The sequence below is a fragment of the Chiroxiphia lanceolata genome, chromosome 2 (genome assembly GCF_009829145.1).
Source record: "Chiroxiphia lanceolata isolate bChiLan1 chromosome 2, bChiLan1.pri, whole genome shotgun sequence".
Classification (NCBI taxonomy): Eukaryota; Metazoa; Chordata; class Aves; order Passeriformes; family Pipridae; genus Chiroxiphia; species Chiroxiphia lanceolata.
Window position 1 is genome coordinate 41,976,721 of NC_045638.1, and position 14,465 is coordinate 41,991,185.

At 41.2% G+C, this 14,465-nt stretch overlaps 1 protein-coding gene across 1 annotated transcript in view; it reads right to left on the reverse strand.

The window, feature by feature from the left end:
* HS6ST3 (heparan sulfate 6-O-sulfotransferase 3) overlaps positions 1–3,147 on the reverse strand; it is a 288,327-nt gene extending 285,180 nt beyond the window's left edge. Inside the window, 2 exon segments of the mRNA XM_032680356.1 lie at positions 2,373–2,781; positions 2,784–3,147. Of these exon segments, the coding sequence (XP_032536247.1) occupies positions 2,373–2,781; positions 2,784–2,901 (527 nt within the window). The 5' untranslated portion in view covers positions 2,902–3,147.
* Positions 3,148–14,465: the final 11,318 nt, after the last annotated feature.

Sequence of the window (14,465 nt, forward strand, 5' to 3'; positions counted from 1 at the left end):
ATTTAGCCTACTCTTCTGACACCATAGCTGGAAGGCAGAGGAGAAAAGTTGAGCTAGTCAAGGAAGTGTAATGTCTCAAATACATTCAGAAGCTTTAAAGAATGACTTAAAAATAATCAGTATGCTTTATGTTAGACTCATATGCTAGTTTCTTGCCTATTTTAGGCATACAGTCTCCTCAATTCACCATTCAGACATTAAAAAAGGACTTAGATGCATGCCTCTAATAGTACAGCAAAGTAGTTTGGGCTTGATTCCAACTTCACTAGAAGCAAAGACATTCACAGCAAAGAAAATCCATACTTTGGGGCTATTTGATTCCTTTTACAGCTCCTTGAAAAGCTGAATTCAAGCTGCATGATCATAATGAGGAAACAAAGGGGAAATTGTAAAGGCGTTTGCCTAGTACAGGATATATTATAGGAATAAACAAGTATTAGAATGATGAAACAAATTATTATTCAGAGCACTTTCCTCACATAAGTAAAGAAAAATTAAGAAGTGCAATGCTACACTAACCAAATCATTCACTACCTAAATAAACCAAACAAAAAACAGTAACCAAAAAAAAATTAAGAAAATACTATTCACCTGTAGTGGCAAAGCATCACTACATGTCTTTCTTAAATCAAATTAATTACTAACTATCCCCTGAATAACTAGTATGACCTGCTAGCTTTTAAATTTACTTAATACAGTCATGTTTTTATTTAACAGTACTGAAACCACTACTCTGATTTTAGTGCCCGTGTGTAATCTTAGCAATTGAATTCAGCACTTAATTGTTTCCCCACTAATATTTGTCAGGAGAAAGAAAAAGTGGACTTTAGTGACAGATTATGTGTTTTCAAACATTTTTACAAGCATTACTCTTCCTCCTCCCCTTCCTGGTTTACATTACAAGTTTCCTGAATATTCCTTAAAGCCGTACAGCTACCAACAAGTTATTTTGTCCTCAAAGGCATTCACAGCATTTCTCTTCCATTAGCACACAAACACATACACTTTATCTTCAGCTAAATTTTTCTCCCATAAAATTGTATCAATTACCTTAACAGTATTATGCAAGTACAGTCCAAGTCCACAACCATCCACAATAAATTCAAATTATCCTGACTGAAGTCTTTCCAAATGTGACTGGCTTTGCAGTATGGTAGGGCCTTTGATAGTCACATCAAATAATCTTCAAATTTTTCAACAACAATAATCAACTCTACTGTCTCGATGAATAAGCCCTGTGAAAATGTGTCCATGTATTTCATAGACTGTACATGTATTTAAATTACGAGGTACAAAACACAATGTGTGAGCTGTTCTACTGAAGATTTAAAGTTTGTGGACTTGTAAAATCAAGATGGATACTAAAATGAAAGAACGTAAGATACCTTCTTACTTTTTAAAAAGGTATTTTTCCTATATTTTCCTAAATATTTCATAAGTGTTGAAGTTACAATTATTAAAGTGCAGAGGTTTAAGAGAAAATTCAGCTCATAACTCCTTAATACACATATTCAAAATCTATCATACAAATAAAGACTGAATGGCAAATAAATCAGAACAAAGACCAAAACTTACTGAATCACCTAGAGCTATCTCTTATCTAGAAGAATCACCCATCTGAAGTTTTTCCGTTCAAAACAGACAAGACCTTTCACAAGACTCAACAAAAACAATATAATATGGAAAGAGGTAGCATGCACACAAAATTCCGGTTTTCAGTGCCTTTAGATCATCGAAGGGAACTAACAGTGAGATTTTTGCTAGGACTGCGTTCCCTGCACAGAGCCTGGCACACATGGTCTCCTTACTTTCAGCTTGCCCGTACTGCGAGCGGTCAGTACACCCTGGGAAACAGATAACCAGCCCATCTACCAACAAGAAACACGAGAGAAAGAAGAATTTAAGGACTTCTGGGTACTTCAAACTACCCTAGTTACATGATTCAGCAGCTGCAAAGATCTATCAGATTCTGCAGAGGCAATCTACTCACTGCAAAAGAGTGTAGCGTTTTGTTTAAAAACAACTTTCTAAAGGACAAATAGATAGGAGAAACTTGCAGGAAAACGAGAGGAGTTTTTCTTTCGCTGATCTGTACAACAGGCAGATGCACGGGCGCTACGTGGAGTCCGCACAAATCTGAGGCGAAGCGAAAGCACGACAGGTAACACACAGAGAGGGCAACAACCCAAACCCCAAACTAGAACCTCCGCCAAAACATAAGCCTTCGTCTCCCCACCTTTGCTTCTGAATGACGAAGGCGGCGGACAATTCTCGCCCAACAGCCGGGGAGCGGGACCCGCTGACAGGGCACCTTCCCAGGGCACCGGGAAAGGCGGGATGCGATTTCGAGCACCTGGAAATCAGACACTGACCTGAGGGTGCGGTTACCGGCGCATCCGCGGCGCTCCATGGCGGCGGGCACGCAGCTGGTGAGCTCGGTCCAGTCGGCGTGCAGCCCGCAGCTCCAGCCGGTGGAGAAGCGGGAGAAGAGCCAGGTGTCCTTGTCGCCGCCCGGGCGGTGGCAGGCGCACTTCTTCTGCCCGGCCCGGCAGTAGCAGGGCTGTTCCAGGTGGATGTTGCGCACCAGGTGCCGCCCGAAGGTGGTGCCGCCCGTCTTCTGGATGTGGAGGAAGACGATCACGTCGCGGCCCCGCATGTCGAACCGCACTCGCCGGCACAGCTCTCCCCGTGCGAACGGGAACTTGGCCGCCAGCCGTGGCATCGCCGCCGCCTCCTCCTCCTCCTCCCGCTCCGCCGGGCCCCCCCCGCGGCGGGCGGCCGAGGCCGCCCGGCGGGGCAGGCGGCGCCGGGGCAGGCGGGCGACACGTACTGGTAGACGATGAGCAGGAAGAGCAGCGCCAGCAGCGGCGGCAGCAGCCACCTGTTGGAGCGCTCGTCCATGGCGGGTCGCGGGGACGGCGCGACGTGGGCTCAGGCGCTGCCGAGCGCTGCCAGGGCGGCCGCCCCGCTCGGATCCCGCAGCCGAGGGGCGCCCGGCTCCCTCCCGGACGGCATGGTCCTGCCGGGCGGCCGCGGCTCGCCCCACTCAGCCCAGCGTGGCGCGCCGCATCCCGCCCGAGGCGGCCATCACACGCCCGCTCCCCGCGGGGGGAAGGGTGAAGGCGCCGAGCGCCGTTTCCCGGGACGCGCTGCCGACTGCAGCGGCGGGAGCAGCAGTGCCCGACACCAATCCCGCTCCGCCGGCAACTCTGCAGCCCAAACACACCGCTCGGCTCCCGGCGGGGCGCGCCCCGCCCCCGCCCGCCGGCCAATCGGGGCACAGTCGGCCGCCCCAACGGCCAATGGGCGGGCGCAGCACGCCGGCCCTGCCGCCAATGAGCGCGGGCGGCGCGTGCGGCGGAGGCGGTGGGAGTCACTCCTCGCGCCCTTCCAGGTGCCGGACGGGACGGGCCGCGCGTGAGTGGGCGGGGGGAGGCGGGGCAGCCAATTAGGCGGCGGGGGCGGAGCGAAAGGCAGCCAATGGGATGGACCGGCGGCGCCTCCAGGTGAGCGAGGCTCTGTTAAATTCCTTCGCGTCCCGTTATTTCTCCTCAGCGAGAGGGTATCTTGTACAGTTCGCGGTTTCAGGCCTGCGTTTATAACCCTGAGTGACTCACACAAGCAGGTCAGACCGCCCCGCAGGCTAACTAATTAATTGCAGATTATAACTGATCCGCCTTGCTTCTGGTTCTCGCGGTCTTCAGAGCACGAAGGCGCAAGTGCTGAACTGACTTTGGAGAAAACTTTTATCTCCCCGAGGCACTAATATTGGCTCCCCAGCAGCTGCTCTGTTAACATTTCACAAGTCCGTTTTTCAATCCCTCTCGCATATTTACAGCAATCCACTGCTTGAAACTGTGCTGCTTTCCCTATTGAAAACTAATTTTTTGAATGTCTATTCAAATCTATAGCTCGCAGGTCCCACTTAGCTGAGTTTTGCCAAAAAAACCCTCACTGTTTTGCCTGCAATGAGTTCTCCATAATTTTAAAAGTCTATTACAACCACTTCATAACCAAAACCAAGCCTCGTACGGCTCCTCGATTATAATATATTAATATGCAAAGCATTTTGTGTTAGAACTGATTGCACATCTCGGTTATTTAATTACAGAATGCCTTATTTACTGAGGGATTAATTAGATATCTGACAGTGCTAAAGCAACTTTCTTGCTTCACTCTGAGGACAACTTCACCTCTGGAAGGCTAATAACAGAAGAGCAGCGCCTTCCCCTGGGACCATTTAACTTCAGAACTTATAAAAATAGACAAATGTATTTTAAGCTAAAGATTTTTATATGAAAAGCAAGAATACTTGTACTCTTGGAATGGAGTATTGGCTCTCATTAAAGCTTACCAGAAGTAACAGAAATTACCATAAAATTGTCTAAAACTTTAGTGTTGCAAGGTGTCCCCAAGAATAACAGCCTACACCACCCAGCCTTCAAACAGACAAATATACCACACGCACATGCACACTTCCAGTGCCACACAGCAGTGTTACAGTATTACACCAGTAAAAGTCTGAGAGTGGCATATGTTTGGGTCTTGCCAAAACATGAGAAGAGATGATGCACTTCTATCTTCTGTGAAATTTTGTACAGAGAACGCCATGTATTACCTGGTGAAATTCATCCTTGTACAGCCACACACCACAGTACTGGCAGCCCAATCCCTTCATCCTTTGGAAGAAGAATGCAAAGTCTGGTGTCAAACCAACCTCTTCAGTCTTCTTCCTCTAATAACAAGAGGCGTACACCCACTGACTCTTACCAAAGTATAAACCAGCAATTTTGCCTTGGAAAATAACTGTGTTCTTTGCCAGTACGAGCAGCAGAGCACCTATCTTTTCTTTAGAGAGACCAGACTCTCTTCTCTCCTTTGACCACCACCAAGCTCACTTCTTTTCAGACTCCCTGAGCTCCCAAGTGTGGACTTAGTGAGGTTACCTCTTAACCTCTCCCTTTTACTAGGTGACTGGAAGCCTGTCCCAGAGGAATTTAAATACTTATACATGTAAGATACAGTAGCATTTTGTTCTCACCTCAGCCTATTCATTACCTAACAAGCAATATGGGTAAATTCATATTTGAAATAAAACACTGCTAAAAGATTGAGGTTGAATTATGTCTCATCATGCTTTTAGTAAATACGGAAATGCTATTATAATTTAAGATTTTCTCAGATTGATGACACTGTACCTTCATCTCCATGAAAAGGAGCTCAAAGCTAAGGTTGCAAAACACAGAAATAATGGATTTCAGTTAAATTTTAAATTCTTTTTTATTTAAACCTACTCAAGACAGTTACTGATTCCTGAAGACTGGCAAAAAAAATTAATGGAAATTATGTACAAGAGAAGTAAAAATATTTATAATGAGGTTTAGATGAAAAATTTGACTTTAAAAAAGCTCTCCTTTTTCTGAAACTAGCAAAAAGTACTTGCAGTGCCACATGAACCAATGTGTTTATGCAGCTTTCGAAGACAGGCTTTTACTTTATGAATTTTAATGTCCTTAATGGCAGTCTGTGGACCATGATTTGTGTAGAGCCACAACCCAGAGAAGATCCAACCACCACCCAGGCCTTCCCAACTGCACATAGGGTGTGCAGTTACACCCCAAGTTATACTGAACGTGGCCCTAGTTTGGATAGCAGCTGGGGGTCTCGAGTGAACCTGGGTCTCATCATACTCATCAGAGGCTAAGTATCCCTACACAGAGAATGTAGTGTCTTCATTTGGTAGTAGTTTATATTCTCTTTATAGAGGTCCACATTACTGCACAACAACTGCCCTGTTGTATTAGCACCAATGAATCAATGATACAGGTCATTTTAGAAACTGTCATGTTTCTGTCATTTTAATTTGAACACAACTGGATTGAAAATTAACACCTAAAAATTGCAAACACTGTTCAATACCAACATTTCCCCTTTCAAATATCACTCATCTATAAATCTCCAATGAGACTTTAATTACAAGAAAAATCCAAAGTCAGTTAACAAGCTAGTTTTGAGATACTCTTACAAAATGAATGTCGTTCCTGTAGATTTTCTGTGGATTTACTGTGATGGCGGTAAGGCACTGGAACAAGTTGCCCAGCTGTGGATGCCCCATTCCTGGAAGTGTTCCAGGCCAGATTGGATGTGGCTCTGAGCAACCTGCTCTAGTGAAAGATGTCTCTGGCCATGACCAGGGGGGTTGGAACTAGATGATATTTAAAGTCTCATGATTCTATTATTTAAAAATAAAACAATTACACATAAGACTTGAGATCCTTTTATTTCCAAGATAATAATTCTCCAAGATCCTATGCTGTCAGCAGATATCTCAGAGTTCACCAAGCATTCAAATAAAATAATTCTTAAATTACCTATTCTTTGTGACAATTTCAGGCAGGATACCTTCACCTGTTAAAATTTACATATCAGCTCTACTGTCATTTCTACCAGAGACATGCTGACAAGTAAAAACGTGCATAGAAAATTAGTTTATAATTCCAACACAATGTGTCCCTTCTTGTCATTTCCTAGGTAACACTCAATATATTTTCCAAGTTGCTAAAAACAAAAATTGGCATACTTACAATTTATTTTAAAGGATAATGCAGTATTTGCTAGTCTGAAGCAATGGGCATGTGAAACAGTATCAGTGTTCAAATTTCAAGGTTTGTACAAAATGCATGAGTCAGCAAATGATATTTTGAAGCAAAGGTACAAAAGCATGATTTCATTTAGCAATTACCTGTCTGATAAGGTTAATATCTAATAGATCTGTTAATGTAAAATTAAAGTGACACCTACCTCACACTGGTTTCTTTAAATTATTTATCACCGTTTGACCTGAGCTGTTTCAATGCTTGTAGCCATTTAAGATTTCCAATAAACCAATTTTTCATTGTGCAGCGAGTCCCAGGTGTTTCTCTTGTCATGAGGATACAAATTGTTAAATTAATAAATGCACACTAACTGCAATCATCTCTCTGGGATTAATTTGTTTTAATGTTTAGAATAGAAACCTCCAGTATTTGTTGTCGGATTAAATTTCAGTATGTGCACTTACCAAATCTTCATTTCAATGGTACATTGAGGACCGCATTCTTCCTCTTAAAACAGTTTATGCATCACACTGCCACCAGTCTTTCTTCTTGTAAAGTTGCATTTCATCATGAGCCTTGTTACTTTTCACTTCTCTTGCTTGCCATTCTTTTTCTGGATGTAATAATTTTATTAAACCTATGACCACCTTGAATTTCCTTTAATTATAACGCAGCCATTTTAGACAAAATGTTGTCAGCCAATTTCTTGTCCATGTGCAGGGACTTCTGCAAGTCACTCCTTACACCACATTGCTGCATGTTTTTCTTATGAGAGAAAGGATAAGCTATATTCTGCCTGTGTAAGACAATGACCTTAGACAACTGGAACATCACAAATCACTTTCAACATTCTAGTATTTTTCTTTGTTCATTTGTTTGTTTTTGTTTACAACCATATAACTCCCCATAGAAATAATACAATACCTTTCAATACCTTTCTTTAAGTTACAGTTGTTGGGAAGGTAGTTTCCCAAAAATGGAACATATCTGGAAACTTTGAGCTAGATCTTTTAGATCAATGCCAAAATAAGATATTTAAAGGCAGATCTTCTTTCTACCATGTAAACTTGGTCATTTTTGCTCTTGTACCAGGGATCATCCCTGGGTTTTGTAACGTGGACATCTAGCAGAATAAAGAATGACAAAATGTTCTAACCATGTTTGTGCATGTGTGTCCTGGTTAGAACAGCTGGGACCGATTCATCACTGAATGGGTATAGCCCAAACTGTGTATTCTATAGCCCTCCATGCCATTTCCCAGAAACTGTTGTCAGTAGAGGCCTGCGAGGGGGGGGGGGGAATGTTCCTGAGCACCCTCATATCCTTTTATGGAATGAGCACCCTCATACCCTTTTATGGAATTCCCTGCTCTGAGGGGAGGACTGAACATTCCCACCTGAACTGGAGAGTATATAACCTGGAGTTTCGGAACCTTTGGGACCACTCGTGGGATCCAGAGGAGGACCGCAGCTCATCGCTCTCAACCTGCAGCTCTTCACCACCCCTGGCCGGACTACAATTACCACTTTTGGTTGGACTGCAGCAGCTCTCCCACCAGCAGGTTTTTTTCCCCTCTCCCTTTGTTTTGGACTCAAGGGGGGCCCAGGTAGCACCGCTTCGTTTGTGCCCTGGGGTGCTGGGTTGTACATTTGGGTTTTGTGGGTTATTGCCTGTTGCTTGTCTGTGTGGTCGTACTTATTGTATTATTTTATTAAATTGTTATTCTGACTTGTAATCTCTCTTTGAGTTGGCTTGGTTTCCTCTGCTGGTTAACTTTCAAACCAGCACAATGTGCCAACTAGCATTCTCCCAAACAGCTCCTGGATGTAATTTGGGAGTCAAACCATTCCAGAAATCATTTCCAACCAGCACTCAGTGATGACCAAGATTACAGCTTCAGTGTAGGTCAGACCATGTCGTGCTATTTGGCCTCAGTACCCAAGGCAGTTCCTGGACATGTTTTGTTTAGTAATGTAGACACCACCACTGAGCATTTGCAGGTTTCAACTTAAGTAAGAAAAATTTATGTTCCCTCTCTTGCCTTTTGTACTGTGGCATAACCAAGCTACATTACAAAACTCAGGCTGAAGTTACAGTGTGTTAGCAAAAAAAATCTCTGCCATGTAGGGCTGCATATGGGCTTACTGGAGTCCACTGCCTAGAGAATGGGGTGGCACTTGGGGAACCTTGCTGGTATCCAGCTATAATCAGAACCGTAGCAAGGATGATGTGAGGCATGACCAGCATCTGCAAATTAGCCAAACAGCCTCTGGCTGCTGTTGCCATTCAAAAGATGTGTGTGGCTTCACGATATGGCCAGATATAGTTGGTGAGTGTGAAGATATTTTCAGTGAAGTTAGAAATATTCCAATTAAAAGATGCAATATCAAGTGACTGGCAGCAAATGCTGGTCCTGCACAAAGGGAGAAAGCATAAAGTCTGAAATGTAGGGTGGGGTTTTTTTTGTAATCCCTAAACATAGAGTGTTTGTGTATGCTCTCTACAACCAGAATCTGCAACAAGGCCAGAGGAAAGCATTTCACAGGACATAGCAAATTGCTCTCTAATTTCTGCTCTCTGCACAGAAGAACTTAGATGTACTTAGACACATTCCTTCCAGCTCTCAGCCTCCTGAATCCTGCAATATTTATGATGCAAAGTCTAGAGTGTAGAGAAGCTTTTGTGGACTTATTACAGATCAAAGCCATGTCACCTGCACCACATCCACATTTATTTTTTCACATCTGGGTACTAGAAGAGATGCTTCAGACTGAAAATCATGTGAAGGATATTGCTACTGCATTTTTCATACGGCATTTTGGGTTTCCTAGTAAAGAACAGTCTAACAGCATGTGATAAACTCCATGTTTGAAGGTAAAGTTGTCAAAGTCAATCCCCAAGTTCCCATATTGCAGCTTCCTCCCAAGAATTGACTCTGATCAGAGAGATCAATGCACAGAGAGATCTGGCTCCTCTGAAATTGATACATGCTTCCTTCTGTCTAGCAAAAACTAACAAATATCCCTATCAGTATTCCCACCAAGACCCCAAAACTACTCATATAGCAACGTATGGGAATTGCAAGACTGTGTAACACTGCCACCTGGTGATAAGTGTCACAGAAGTATTTTCTTATGCCTAGCATCACATGAAAACATTTTGCTTTCTTTCGGGTGGTCTTAATCTGTAAGTCCCCATCAAACATAACTTATCTCACTATCACTTTATCTTGAGCACCTCTGCTTGTGTCTAGAAGTCAAATTACTAAGGTTTTCAAAGTTGTGCAGGTCGTATCTTGTCTTTTCCTTCAGGACAGACTTTTAGATGTGCCTTGGACAGAGTCTATCTTGATACAAATCCTCATCACAACTTTATATAAAGTTTAGAAACTTTAGTGTCTCATGAGAAACAAATATGAATTAATATTAGAAATTATCCACTAGGCTTTCTCCCTCTTTTTTTTTAATCTTTCCAGTCTTTAGGATGGGATGTAAAAATAATAAAAAAACCCAAAAACACACAAACAAAACAAACAAAGAAAAGAAAAAGTCCCTATAGCAATGACAAAAAAATCTTCCAAGAAGTTGCCCTCTCCAAAATGGAAAAAAAAATTATTTCTGTAGTACACGATCTCAGATTCTTTCATCTGATCTCTGTGGAATACAGGTGAAAAATGAAGAAAAAGCATTGCAAATGGCAGATCAGGCTCCACCTCTAGCACCCCTATCTGGCTTTCACAGCTGTCTGCAGCTGTCTGAACCTTTCTTTTATAACTGACCTCCACCTTCTTACTGAAAATCACAGCAAGTTGAGAACCGTTATCGCTTTCTGGCTTGCCACTATTTCTTACTAGACGTTTCCTGGATTCATTTCAGCAAGTCAACCTGGATACTTTGAATTCAAGAACTGCACTTTTTTATGTGCTGCTATGGGAGTTCTTAGAACGCTTCAGCCCCCTTCTTTGGGGATTTTCTTAACTCTTTCATATTTACCTACTATAGCTTCTATAAGGACCTAAAGGCATATAATCAGTGGTTCTTCCCTAATGGACAGCCATACAAGATTTAATATTGTCTTTTTGTGTATTTATAATATATAGAAATGGTATGATTTATTCTTTAAATTATTCTAACCAAGATCAGTGAAATACTGGTCCGTTCATTAGATAAAAGTCCAGTTGGACTTCTGGAAAACGCTGAGAGGAATTCTAGTTTAATGATGAAGAGATGTAAGTTATTTTATAGCTGGGGGCAGCAGCAGAATACTCCTATTGTCTCAAATCTGGCCAACCTACAAAAGTCACAGCACAGAGAAGTCACCACTACTGTAGTTATGTATGTAGGATGAGTATATGTTAGGTACTCATACCAAGTTTGAAGTCTTGGTTTGAGACAACCATCTCTAGCACTAATTTATTCCTATTATCTTGGATTAAAGGAACTGTAATTAACCATAAGAACTGGGAATTTTAACCTGTAACAGCAAACTGTGGCAGCAAATGTCAAGATACAAATAGTTCCCCTAACCCTCAGGTGAGAGAAGCATCTGTTGGCCTTGCAGTCTGTCTGCAAAAACCAGTGACTAGGAAAGAAATATGAGAAGGAAGAAAAATTGTTCAACACTGTGACAGGTTTGAGATGAATAAACTGTAAATTCAAGAGAGAGAGTTGAGGTGAAGATTGCTTGAGTGTTTGTTCAGATTAAGAATGGGCAAAAAATAAGGGAATAATTCTCTGGCTGGCAGAAAAAGGAGATCAAAATACAGATTGGTTAAAGCAGCTTGTTTGACCAATGGGTCTAAGGGCACCTGAAGTTAATGTGGTTAGTGAGGAGAAGCATGTACCTACAAACTACCAATACTGGTATGTCATCTTGTGGCAAAAAGAAAGCTGAAATAGAAAGAGAATTGCAACTGCTAAGAGAAGACAGAGATGATGCACAGCAGTGTAGTCACATTGTGGCTTGCAGACCAGTGATGGTGAGTGAAATATCGAATTTGATCTGTAAAACAATTAGCAGCCCTGCACACTCATGCTTATTGCAAGCATAACTGGGAATTAATATATTTAAAATATTTGAATTGACGTTTATGATAATAACATAAAAATTCATATGCTGTAAATGTATTTTATTGAATCCAGATGTTTTTAGCATAATTATCATTGTCTCTCCCACCTGCTAAGAATAGAACCCCAAGTTTATAGCAAAATTGTGGGGAAAATAGGAGCTTACACTTTCTTTTGGAAGGAAGACTCCTAGAAAGACCCTTTCAGAAAAGTTTGCCTTCAGCAGGCAGGATCTCACTTTTCATTCTTTAATATCAGAGTAACCTATCATTTAACCTTAATAGTTTCAGAAAGCCTAAATTATCAGCCTAATATAATTTAGTAAATTGTTTATGATAACTGTCAGTTATCAAAATTATAGTATGAATAGCAATTAACAAATGTGAATAACTGTCGCTGATAAAGTCGGAACGGGCCAATGCGACATAAATATCAGAGTCAGACATAGTCCAGGTGCAAGGTGATCAGGAAGCTGTTTATTACTCTCAAGTGTTTCTCTTATATCCTTTGTACACTATCGTGTCCAACACAATTGTCAAAAGTCTCAAGCATAAGACACTGCACACACTCTTATTGGTGACACTGAAGACACTGTGCATGCTGTGACATGCTATTGGTGACACTATACACATTTTGATTGGTGACCTTGGTCTGGGCTGCATTACGTTTGTTCCATCCACCATTACAGTAAATATTTCCTAAAAGTTGTTTAAATTCTTCATCACTAATTGCCAGGCTGTTGACAGGTTCTCTGTCAACCCTGACAATTCCCCCTCTTTTTTTTTTTATTTTATGCCGCAAAGGATGGCTTTGACAGTCTGTTGCAGGGCCCTTTGCAACAGGCTGATCAAGCAAGGCATCAGCATTGGCAACACCCCTGATCCAAAGCTAAAAGAAACACAGCAACATCTCACCAAGAAAGAATCCAGAGAGCTCATCCACTATTCAAAACAAGGATCCACTACAGTCCGAGAGATCTGTGTAATACATTACCCCAAAGTCTCAACACTCCAATACAAAAGCATTGTTAAGTTTGCACACACAGATATTGTCACACATATATATCTACATAGTCTCTTCATCTCTCACACAATCTCTCTTCAGTCATTCATTGGTGGCCACCTCAGTCACTCTTCACTCACACATAGCTGGAATTCTATTATACTTTTACATTTTAATTACACAGTTTACATTTTAAGTAGTTATTGGCTGAGTACTTCTCAGTTTGTCATCTTTGGCATTCATGTCTAACAACTGTACCTGGCTTGAAAAGGAATACATACAAGGAATATAAGGCCTAAAAAATTTAAATGAGATCTATTCTGATTTAGCATCTTTTGTGCGCCTGCATAGTCTCTTTCCCCCTTCCCCCCTTTTTATATTTTAAAATGTTCATTTGATGGGTAAAATTCATGGTTATGTTATTTTATTAGCACATCATCTAATTCTATATTTTTGTTCATCCTTTAGCAACATGCTGTAAGAGCTGTAAATTATACAATGGTATTTCACTTCTTGAATTTAGTTACTCATAATTTGCATCTTGATTGAACTGAAGGAATATTGTATCAAATATGGATTAAATTAGCCTGTGCAATACTTTATCATGGGATCATCTACTCAACAGTGTTAATACTGAAAGAGAATTTCTGAACGTTTACATTAGGTATACTAAGAGAAGCTTCACAGCAGTAGTCACTAAAGGAAATAAAACAGTTATTAGAATTCAGGCAGTACATTGCAAATAATCTGTTAAAGAGGTTCATGTCCTCTCACACTGAGTACAATGTAACTTTAGAGATTTATGCTGGATGTCTCCAGTGTGACGTGCACTCTACCTGCAAGAATATTTTTAGTTCTGAAAACCGCAAATTACAACATTATTTGTCTTACAGTTTTAGCAAAACTTCCTAGATTGTGGAGAAGTTAAGCCAATGTCTGAGTTACGTGAGTATGTGTGATTGGCAGCAACACATGAGTTCTGTCTATAGTCAGTACCTAGAAAAATGAATAGATAAATCACTATTACAGTCTGCTAATACAGCTTGAAATTCAGTGCTCTTCTGAGAGAAGTCAGTCCAAGTTGTCTCCGATGTCTGGGACGTAATTAACTCTCGGCTCTTGTTCCTCTGCTTCTTGTAGTTGTTTCTTCCCTAATAGAAAACTCACAAATTTGTTATTAATAGTTTCAGTCAGTTTCAAGTGGTATTGTGGGTAATTTTGCAGTTTTTCTTTGAAGCTGAAGGCCTAGTGATGGTTCTTGCGTGTATTCTCTCTGTTGGAGATAGGTTTCATGGCTTGGTGTTTTGAATTTTCCCGGAGCATTCTTCAATCCTGCTTCCAATAACATTGGTTAGAACAATCACATTTCATTTTAACTCATCGTTTTAGGTCTCTAACTTCTGTATTTCCTTTACTTTGCTTTTATCATTTTGAGCAGCATTTTATCATGTTGTACTGCAGAAAAATTTCTCTCCTATTGTAAAGTAAAAACACAACTGAATTTCAGGAAGGTCACTGTAATTTCAAAAAAGCAAATAGCAGCTTTCATTATGAGAAACAATTGACTGTTCAAAATTTCAGCATATGGAAATCTTTCAGAGATGGGATTATGATTTTGATAAGGGGGTTTAGTCGCATAATTGGATTAAATATAGTTTTGGCATCTTTTACTTTCTTTTATCAAGCCACACATGGCTTGGGATTTTAACAGGATTCACAAATTCATAGGCAGATTCTTGCCTCTCCGAATGTAAAAAATGAAACTGGAGAACAGTCACGTCCTTTTACAACTTAAGGAGTC